The sequence below is a fragment of the Galeopterus variegatus genome, unplaced genomic scaffold (assembly GCF_000696425.1).
Source record: "Galeopterus variegatus unplaced genomic scaffold, G_variegatus-3.0.2 Scaffold93, whole genome shotgun sequence".
Lineage (NCBI taxonomy): Eukaryota > Metazoa > Chordata > Mammalia > Dermoptera > Cynocephalidae > Galeopterus > Galeopterus variegatus.
The window spans coordinates 899,257-909,912 of NW_007726204.1; the positions used below are offsets into that span (position 1 = coordinate 899,257).

The 10,656-nt window shown below is 44.3% G+C and overlaps 1 protein-coding gene across 4 annotated transcripts in view; it reads right to left on the reverse strand.

Annotated features, from left to right (window-relative positions):
• LOC103598362 (chromosome unknown open reading frame, human C19orf47) overlaps window positions 1-7,281 on the reverse strand; it is a 16,115-nt gene extending 8,834 nt beyond the window's left edge. For 3 of the 4 annotated variants that reach the window (XM_008582371.1, XM_008582363.1, XM_008582356.1), the window contains exons 1-4: window positions 7,236-7,273; window positions 3,841-3,928; window positions 3,635-3,749; window positions 2,082-2,163 (exon numbers count right to left, since the gene is read on the reverse strand). In XM_008582371.1, coding sequence (XP_008580593.1) covers window positions 2,082-2,163; window positions 3,635-3,749; window positions 3,841-3,928; window positions 7,236-7,254 — 304 coding nt within the window. In that variant the 5' untranslated portion in view covers window positions 7,255-7,273. Of the gene's footprint in view, window positions 1-2,081; window positions 2,164-3,634; window positions 3,750-3,840; window positions 3,929-7,235 lie in introns of all 4 variants that reach the window. The other variant, XM_008582379.1, reaches the window with a different exon arrangement.
• Between the last annotated feature and the right edge of the window lie 3,375 nt (window positions 7,282-10,656).

Consider the following 10,656-nt stretch of genomic DNA (forward strand, 5'->3'; position numbering starts at 1 on the left):
TGGCTCACTCGGGAGAGTGTGGTGCTGATAACACCAAGGCCATGGGTTCGGATCCCATATAGGGATGGCCGGTTTGCTCATTGGCTGAGCGTGGTGCTGACAACACCAAGTCAAGGGTTAAGATCCCCTTACCGGTCATCTTTAAAAAAAAAAAAAAAACTATTAAAGACATTCAGAACGGTATGAAAATTTCATTTATATAGACGTGAAAGACTGGCAAAATTAATCTATGCTGTTAAAACTCAAGGTAGTGGATACTCTGACTAGGAGTGGGTAACAGAGGGATTCTGGGAGGCTGGTCATGTTTCTGTTTCTGGATCTAAATGCTGACTATGTGGGTGTTCTATCTGTGAAAGTCATTCAGCTGTACCTTTAGAATTAAACCCTTTTCTGTATGAATGTTGTCAAAGACTGCTGCAGAAATGAACCCTAATTTGTTCAGCCTCCCTGCATCCCCACCTTTGGGTAGGTTCTGCCCATTCTGACTGACTCTTGGCTTAGCCAAGTAACTTGCTTTGGAAAATGGGACAAGAGCAAATGTAACACAATCAGAGGCTGAAGAAGTACTTTGCATATTGGGCTTTGCCCTCTGTATTAGTCCTTTTTTTGTGGCGTATAACAAAATACACAGAACTGGGTAATTATAAAGAAAAATGAAATTTATTGCTTACAATTTCTAAGGCTGGGAAGTCCAAAGTCCATCTGGTGGTGGTGACAGTGACCCAGGGATCTCACATTGCTAGATGGTGGAAGCAGAGAGAGCAGAGAGAGAAACAGACTCTCCTCTTCTTTTAAAGCCCTCAGAACCACACCCCTGACCACCATTTTTAATCCATTCACTACTGCACAGTCCTACACTTTAATCACCTCTTCAAGGCTCCACCTTTCAATTACCATAATAGGATTTCCCACCCTCTTAACAGTCACAGTGGGGGCTAAGTTTCTAACACATCAAACATGGGGGATACAATCCAAGCTTCAATGAGTTTTGGGGGGATGTAATTCAATCCACTACACCCTCATGCTGTTCTTGGGAGCCCTATAACCACTGCTGTGTGAAGAAGCCCAGGCTAGCCAGCTGGATAATAGCAGACATGTGGCCAAGTTACCCTGTTGGCCCAGATGACATCAAGCCAACCATCAGATACATGAATGAGGCCATCAACCCAGCCTCAACCTAGCTGCCAGATGACCACGAAGATCAGCTGAGCTGGTCAGGACAGAACTGACTAGCTAATCCTAAAATCGTGAAAAATAAATGTCCGTGTTTTTTTTTTTTTTTTTTTCCTTTTTGTCTTTTTTCCTGACCGGCAACGGATCGCAACNGCTTTTCATTGGTGATGTTGCTATTTATTTATTTATTTATTTTTAGTGCTTTTTCACATTTTTGTGCTTTTCATTGGTGATGTTGCTATTTATTTATTTATTTATTTTTAGTGCTTTTTCACATTTTTGTGCTTTTCATTGGTGATGTTGCTATTTATTTATTTATTTTTTTTTTAGGATCCGAACCCGTGGCCTTGGTGTTATCAGCACCGCACTCTCCCGAGTGAGCCATGGGCCGGCCTGTGATGTTGCTATTTAAAATGGCCGCCAAGCATAGTGTTGGAGTGCTGTCTAGTGTTCTAAGCTCAAGAAGGCTGTGATATGCCTTACAGAAAATATGTGCGTTAGAAAAGCTTTGCTCAGGAATGAGTTGTAGTGTTGTTGGCTGTGAATTCAATGATAATGAATCAACAACATACATTAAATGTGTCTTTAAAAGAAACACATATAAAATAACATTACATATTCATCAGTTAACGAAAATGTGAATGGAGGCTTACAGGAATCTAACCCTACATTTCCCCTTGAAGCAACTGTTCAGTATCCACTAATAGAACATAACTACCACAAATGAGAATCAACTGTGGGTATAGCCACTCACTACCCAGTTTATTTTTTTCCCTAAGAGAAGAGGACCTTGGACGGCTTTGCTTCCACCTTTGCTAACTACAGAAGGGATGAGACTACCAGGTATGTCTGCTTTACTGATGGAGTGTAAGAATGAAGGAAAGGAGGCCTGAACAGACAGGGCTCACCACTAGATGTGCCACGGCGAATCTCCCCTGGGAGGGGGCTGGGGCTGCAGGGCACCGACTCAGTGGCAGCTTTGCACATGTCCTGTAAAAAATAGGCATATGTCCTGTAAAAATAGGTTACCACCGCAGAATTGGAGAGATCTGAGCAACACCAGGAGGATCAGAACCCGACTGCTAGAGATTTTAAAATGTTTAGCTCCTAACCATGAGAAAGCATCATACATACCCAGACTGAGGAATTTGCAAAATAATACCTGACCAATAGTGTTCAGAACTGTCAAGATCATCAAAAAACAAGGAAAGACTATGAAACTGTCACATATCAAAAGAGACTAAGGAGACATGATAAGTAAATGCAATGTGGTATCTTGGAACAGGTTACTGACGGAAAAATTGATGAATCCAAATAGTCTATAGTTAACAGTAATATATTAATGTTAATTTCTTAGTTTTAACAAATGTACTACAGCTATGTAAGATGTTAACATTAAAGGAAGCTTGGTGAAGGAAATACTGAAATTTCATACTGTTGTTGGAACTTTTCTATAAACCTAAAATTATTCCCAAATTTAAAAATTTATTTATTTATTTTTTTGGCAGCTGGCTGGTATGGGGAACTGAACCTTTGACCTCGGTGTTACAAGACCACACTCTAACCGACTGAGCTAACCAGATAGCCCCTGAATTTATAAGTTTAAAGAAAAAACAGTGTTTTGTTCAGGGACCTTCTCAATGACAACTGAGATAATGTCCCTAGCTTGAGAAAGCCCTCACTGTGGGGTCCCATCCTTGGGATGGAGGAAGTTACTAAAAATGACAAGAATAATCATAGCAACCACCTTTTGGTAAAGTGGAGTGCTGGAGAGCACAGCTCTGGAGCAAGTTTCCTTCTTGGTCAAGCAGAGTGAGGAATCAATGAGTTAATATGTATACAGGATAGAGACAGTGCCTGACAGCAAGTGCTTGGTAAGTGTTAGTTATTATAACTTAATAATTACTTCACTCTAAGTCTGGTACTCAGTGCCATGTACGCAATCTGGTAGATGACCACAGCCACCCTATGCAGCAGGGGTAGTAAAAAGCTTGTTTCAGAGAGACCCAGGAAACCGGGTTACTGTAAGTAGAAGTGCTAAGACTGAAATGGCCAGGTTGTTGGCTAAGTCACCATTGGGTCCACATAGGAAGCTCCTGTCCTGGGGACACAAAGGGCCCTGGAGATGATAATTATCATGGGGAAGATAAAAATTAGCAATAATTATTACAGAGAATCCTTACTAAGGCCCTTCTATAGGCAGTTTACACTGTAGTAGTGCTATATAGGTTAATACTCACAACCACCCTTCAAGATAGATTTGCCTCTCTGCTTTTTACAAGTGGAGAAAGTAAGGCTTAGAGAGGTTAGGTAACATGCCCAATGTCACACAGCAAATGGCTGAACCAGCCCTGGAACCCAAGTCGGCCTGCCTTTGTTGCCAGGCCTCCTGTTTGCTCTGTAACTGCCCCTCCATCCCCACGCTAAACCCAGGGACAGAGTGGCTAGGCAGAACACTCACCTGGCGGTGTACCACCTTCGCGTGCTTGAGGATGGCGATGATGTCCCCCACCACAGTCACGCCCAGCTCATTCATGATTTCCTTGTTGAGATCCAGCAGCATGCTCTTCCGTATCCTGCAGAGAGGGTCAGTGGTGAGGCCCAGAGTGGACGCGCCAGCCAGTTCCCCACCTCCCCTATTCAGCCCTGTCCCTTCAGCCACCTCACCTATTATCCACAAACATCACAGCATAATTGACAGCAGGCCCTGGAGGAATGCCGGCTTCCTTAAAGAACTGGATCCACTCGGAAGTGGCTGAGGGATTGGACAGGGCTCATTATTCACGGTATTCTCTTTCGAGAATAGCAGCAGCAAAACCACAACAGCAGTGGCTCCCACAAATAAAATGCTCATCATCACATGCCAGGCCCTGTACACACGTACACATGTGTACACACACACACACACACACACACAATGGAACTCAGCTCTCCCAACAACCCTGGAACTTAGCTCTCCCAACAATCCTGTAAGTTAAGAAGTATTAAGACTTCCTCATATGCAAATGAGGAAACTGAGGCAGGGAAAGGCTGGCCAACTTGCCCTAGGCCACAATGCTAACAAGAGGCAGAGCTCCCAAACACTTAACCACCACCCTTCTCCTTAGAGCTCTGCCCTGCCCTGGAGCCACAACTTGAAGCACCACAACAGATACCCGGCCAATGACTGATTTGCACAAACTGGGAGTCTGGGTTCTCTACCCCATCCCCATCAGCCAGCCCAGGCCCAGAGGATGATAGGATCTGCAGTAGATGGAAAGAAGGATCACAGAGCCAGCCCTTGAGCCTCAGCAAACCCTCTCCGCACCACAGGAGCAGCCCTGCCTTGGAGAGAAACACAGAAGTGACTAGCATAGGCTTTGGAGCTTAGGTTCAAACCCGGACTCTGCCATTTCTTTGCTGAGGGGCTCTGGGCAAGTTAACTCTAAGTGCCTCAGTTGCCTCATCGGTAAATTTGATATAGTAGACTTAACAAGTATTTACTGAGCACTTGGCACAGGTCAGGTCCTGCTCTAGGCACTGGGGATAACACAAGGTACAAGACCAAGCCCCGGTCCTCATGGAGCTGACATCTTAGAACACCATCATCCTTGTATTACTAAGTAGACTCAGTGAGAAAGTCCACATAAAGGGCTATTATTATTATTACTATTATTTATTATTACTACTTCTACCACCACTAAACATGGAGATAAGGCCAAGACCAGGCAGACTCCACCCATGAAACTTCATTGTCTCTAAAATTCTTGCTCGGCCTCTTAGGTACAACCTTCAAACTGCTAGATCAGATCACTGATTCCAAGTAGAACATTTTTTTTTCACATATTAACATCTCTGAAAGTAAGATCTACCTCATATTTAATGGTGTGCTGTGGTTTAACTGGCAACTATTTTTTTCTTATGATATGTAATGGTACATCTAAAAATTCCATGTTCTTTTAGATTAGAAGAGATTTGGCATTGCATCACCCATTCTGCTTTTAAGACAATTGAGGCTCGGGCCGGCCCGTGGCTCACTCGGGAGAGTGTGGTGCTGATAACACCAAGGCCCCGGGTTCGGATCCTACATAGGGATGGCCGGTTCGCTCACTTGGGAGAGCGTGGTGCTGATGACACCAAGTCAAGGGTTATGATCCCCTTACCGGTCATACTTTAAAAAAAAGAAAAAGACAATTGAGGCTCAGAGCAGAGAAGGAGACACCTCTGGATCAGATGTGGGTGGCAATGCAGAACATGGAGGAGGTCCCTACCTAGCTGGCCACACCTCTCCCAAGGAGGCCCCTGACCAGACAGCCACAGGCCAGTCTCCCAGGGCACTGACTGACCCGAGCCCTTGGGCACTAGAACAGGTGAGGAGCTCAAACCCTTAGGACTTCTTCTACCAGCCCAGAGGAAATGGGTGACATTTTCCTACTTTGCTATCCACCCGCCAAGCCACAGTTTCCATTAGCCAAAAGTGGGCACCTTTGTCTAACTATCAAAAAGCACCACATAATGATTCCATTTTTATGAAATGTCCAGAACAGGCAAATCTAGAGAAACAAAATATAGAGTACTGGTTGCTAGGGGTTGGGGGAAGGGAGAATGACTGCTAATGGGCATGGGTTTTTGGGGGCTGAGTGATGAAAATATTTTGCAATTAATTGTGGTGATGGTTGCACAACTCTGTGAATAGAGAATATAAAAACCATTGAATTGTGCACTTTAAAAAGATAAAATGGTACAGGCCAGCTGCAAAATAAATAAATAAATAAATAAAATGTATGATATATGAATTGTATCTCAATTAAGCTGTTACGAAGGGGAGAAAAAGTACCACATAGGTTGGGGACAGATTTCTGCCTGAAACAAAGCCTGTGATTTGAACCCCGAGATTACTGACACCCAGTGTCCAGTGTCCAAGGAACTGCACAAGTCCCCACATCTGGCACACACCATCATTTCATGAATTACTAAGAAGGAAAATATGTGGCCAATTAAACTGTCATAAGCCACCATAAAAAAAAAAACGTACGAAAAAAAAAAAAAGAACGCATGACATGATTTCCTTCATATAAGTTCAGGTCCAAAGTCTTTAAAAGAGGAATGTTTCCATTGGTGATACATCTATAAAGAAAGGTAAGGAAAGACGTTCACAAAAAATAAGAGAGTAGTTTATTCCATCTAGCAGAGGGAGTGTGTGTGATTGGGTTAGGAATCTCAGGGAGACTGGCAATATTCTATTTCTTGATCTGGATGGTTAGAGGGGGGTTGGTTTTTTTCAATCTGTTTATTGAACTATAATGTACACACACAAAAAAATTCGTAAGTTGATAAGGATTTTTCTAAACCAAACATACCCATGTAACAGGCACCCAAATCAAGAAATAAAACATTTCCAACACTTCAGAGCCCCCGCATATTTCCTTTGCGGTCACTACTCCCCTCTCTCCAAGGGCAACCACTACCTTCTAACAGGATAGATTGGTTTTGCTTGCTTCTGTGCTTTAAATAAATGGAATCATAAAGGATATATTCAGGTGTTTGCTTTTTAATTGCTCTTACAAATCACACAAATGTGTTCTATGTACTTTTCTATATGTATGATAAATCTCAACATTTTTCAAAGCCACCAACTGATGTCTGTGCTTTGGCAACCCCAAAATAAAGAGTTTAAAGAGAATATGGTGATAAGGCTCATGATAATAACAACAGTTAACATTTGCTGAGAACTATGCCCATGATTTTACATGCAATAATCTACTTTACCCCAGGATGTAGGGAGTACTATCTCTATCTCACAGGTGAGAAAACCAAGGCTCTGAGAGGTCATGTGGGAGATCTGCCCGACTTCATAACCCAAGCTCTTCATGGCTAAACTACACAGTCAGGAGGCTGAGATACAGCAAGGAAGCCAGTAGGCCTTGAGCGGGCCTTGGCCCCGCCCCCAACATTTCTCAGAGAACAGCTGTTTCTGCCAGTGAACCAGCCCTCCCTCCTCCACTCCCTCTCCACCCACCAAGGCCATACCTCAAAACGGGGAGGGGGGAGAAGGGGCCCTTGAGAGAAGGCCACAGACTCACCCATAGTCACTGAGACCATTGTTTTCCTGGCCCTGATGCCGCTCCCTGGAGCCTGGAAGAGAGAACGAGGGGAGAGTGCCCATGAGTCGTCTGCTGTGAGTGTATGTCCCTCTCCCGGTGCCTGTGTGTCTGCCTGCCAGAGGAGCATTCCTGGGCTGGGGGCTCACCACCCAAGAATAGCCTAGAGCAGCTGGCAGGAAGTCAGCCTGGGACAGAGCTGCCATCACAACTATCACTTCTGCCTGGGACAAGGCCCAGGCACAGCAAATGTCCACAGCTCCATTCCCACACATCCCAAAAGGTTAGCTGGAATAGGGGCGGGACAGAAAAAAGACATCCCCTGCCCAAGACTTTAACCATAAATACCCATTCATTCATCCATTCAAAAATGATTTACTGAGCCGGCCGGTTAACACAGTTGGTTAGTGCACAGCCTTATAACACCAATGTCATGGGTTTGGATCCCCATGCCAGCCAGCCACCAAAAAAAATTTTTTTACTGAGAACCTACTGTGTGTGAGGCACTTAGGGATATGGAGGTTAACAAAAACTGAGGTCATCATCTAGTTGGGGAAAAGTGAAGAAGGAGACAGAGAGTTAACATTATAATGTGTTAGAATGTCTTTAGTGTCATGAAGAAAACACGGAGGGATGGGAAGGGAGGGGATGCAGTTTTCAACAGGGTGATTAGGGAAGACAAAATGACATTTAGAGACCTGAAGGAGGCCATGTGGTTTTACAGAGGAAGAGCTTTCCAGGAGAAGGTACAGCAAGTCCAGTGCACTGAGCCAGGAGCTCATCTGGCATGTGCTAGGGACAGCAAGGACCCAGTGTGGCTGTAGTGGAGTGAGTGAGGAAAAGAGTGGCAGGAGACAGTTCAGAGAGGTGAGGCACCAGATCACAAGGGGCACTGAGAAATGAAATGGAAAACCAGTTCTCATTTAGATAAGATTAGCAGATGCTAGAAAGGTGTTAAAGACTTATTAGCACCAACGGAGACTTTCTCCAGGCATTAGTAGCAGTGTTGAAAGGGAACTAAAGGAAACAACTGTCTCATGTGATGAGTCAATGCTATCTGACTCTAGGACCACTTGGCCCACACTATTCTGGCCCAAATTTCCTTCTCACTTAGTTCTCTCCCTCCTCCTCTCCCCTGACCCAGCTCCTCCCCTCCATCTCCTCTGCCTTCTCCCTTCACTTTGCTCCCTTCTACCCACCCCAGCCCCCAATACTGATCTTCCTCCTTCACCCCTTCTCCGCCCCTTCCACAGGGTGCAGAAGGCCCTCTGTCCCAGCACCTTTCTGTTTACCATCCCATATAATCTGCTCTACCCTCCACACCATTTTGATGCTATAATGGAGTGGTTAAAAGTAATGACTCTGGAACCAGACTTCAGGGTTCAAATCTGGCTCTACTACTTACTTGCTGTATGGCCTTGGCAAGTTACTTCACCAGTCAGGCCTTGGTGTCTCCATCTGTGAATTGGGATGGTACAAACATTACGTACCTTAGAGGACTGCTGTGAGTGCTAGATGAGTTTCTATGTATAAAGGCACTTGGGACAGTGCTTGGTGCATACTAAGTGCTCCAGAAGTGTTGTGCCTGGTCTCATCCCTCAGGCCTCCCACCCCAACCCACCCTCTCCACCCAGATGCTTTGCCTGCCTCCCAGTTTTAACACAGGATGTCACCTGTGCCTGGAATTTCTATCTCCTCCTTTCCTCCCAGTAAGCTCTCCTTCCCTCTGCTTGGCTGCCACCTACTTTGTGAAACTTTGCCTAACTCCCCACGTGACATTCTCTTCTCTACCCCAGCTAGGATTTGTCTTGCTCTTCTCTGGCTCCTACTGAACCTCTTATTGATGAACATGACCACAGACATCACTCCACTCTGCAGTTGACACTCAGATCTACTTTCCCTTCTGGATTTCACTGCTGGACAGAGAAAACACAACAAGCATCTCTCAAAGAGCAGGGCATGGAGAGAGCTCAATAAGTCCAACAGAACAACATCTTACATACCAAGCACTAACTAGGCACTGGACTAGAACCAAACATCATGCTGATGCCTCACAACTGCCTCATGAGTGAGGACTATTATTAGCCCTATTTTAATCGATGAAAAAACTGACTCACTGAGGTGCAGTCATTTGCCAAATGCGACATCTAGCAACTGACCTTACTGATTCAAAAGCAAATTGTCCCTGATTCCGATGCCCATGTGGTTGCTCCTGTTGAGTGTTTACTATGTGCTAGAGACTGAGTATATACACACCTCACTGACTCCTCACAACCATCCTGGGAAAAAAGTAAAAATGAGTCCTATGTTACAGATGAGACTGGCAGGTCCAAGGTCACCCAGCAAGAAATGGCACAGCCAGGACTTGCACCCTACTCCATCCAATGGCGATGACTTGTTTGTCTGGTTTTTGGCAGCTAACTGGTACAAGGATCTGAACTCACAACTTTGCTGTTACCAGCACCACACTCTCCCAAGTGATCCAATGGCTATGATTAACACTGATGGAGGGATTACCATGAGCCAGGTACCGTCGTCTGTCTTTGCAATGTCCCGGTTAATGCTTACCAGAATCCTTTAAGTATTGGTATTCTTCCTCTACTGCTGCAGAATTCCCTGCTGGACTCAATTTCCTCTCTCCACCATCTTAAAAGCCCATCTCCAGTGCTCACTTTTTAAATAGTGGAAATTATAACAATAAGTCATTTTAAAAATGGCAGCTCCCAAAACTCAAGTAATTACCAGGTACTTAGCACTTACCAGGTGATAAGTCTTTACAAGACTTGGATCCAAATCCCAATTTTACCATTTCCTAACCCTGATTCTGAGCAAGTGGCTTAATCTTTCTGGACCTCATTCTCCTCAACTCTACAGTTAGAATCATAGGGGTTTCCATTCTTAAAAGTGTTAGAGAGATTAAATGAACAATGCCTGGCAGGTGAAAAGTGCTATGTGTAGGTGTGCATTAAATAAATAAACCTTCTGTGAGCTAGGTAAAGGGTAGGGCAATTACTGGCCTAATGTTAGTTGCATGCAAAGTGTGAACTGGGAACCAAGTATAAGACAACTTCACAGGGTCCACGGGATCTGACAACATGTAATCAAATAGTACAAGTTATTCCCTTTTTAATTCTCTTTCAGTTTCTGTGTACAATGTAATGGACTGTTCTGTTTCTATTGTGTTTCAGGTTAAGTTTTCCTTCTCATGGCCAGTAATGCCATTTTCCCACTAGGATAGCAATGCAAATTTCCCTTTTCAAGAAAAAGAAAAATCTAATACTACAGGCTTCAGCAAAACTGGCCAAATATTAAGCGGCAGGATGTCGATTTTCCCAGTTCCAGTTCTAAGTTTTTGCTATTGCTGTCTCTGAGCTTCCAACCTCCCTCTACTCCCTAGGAAGTC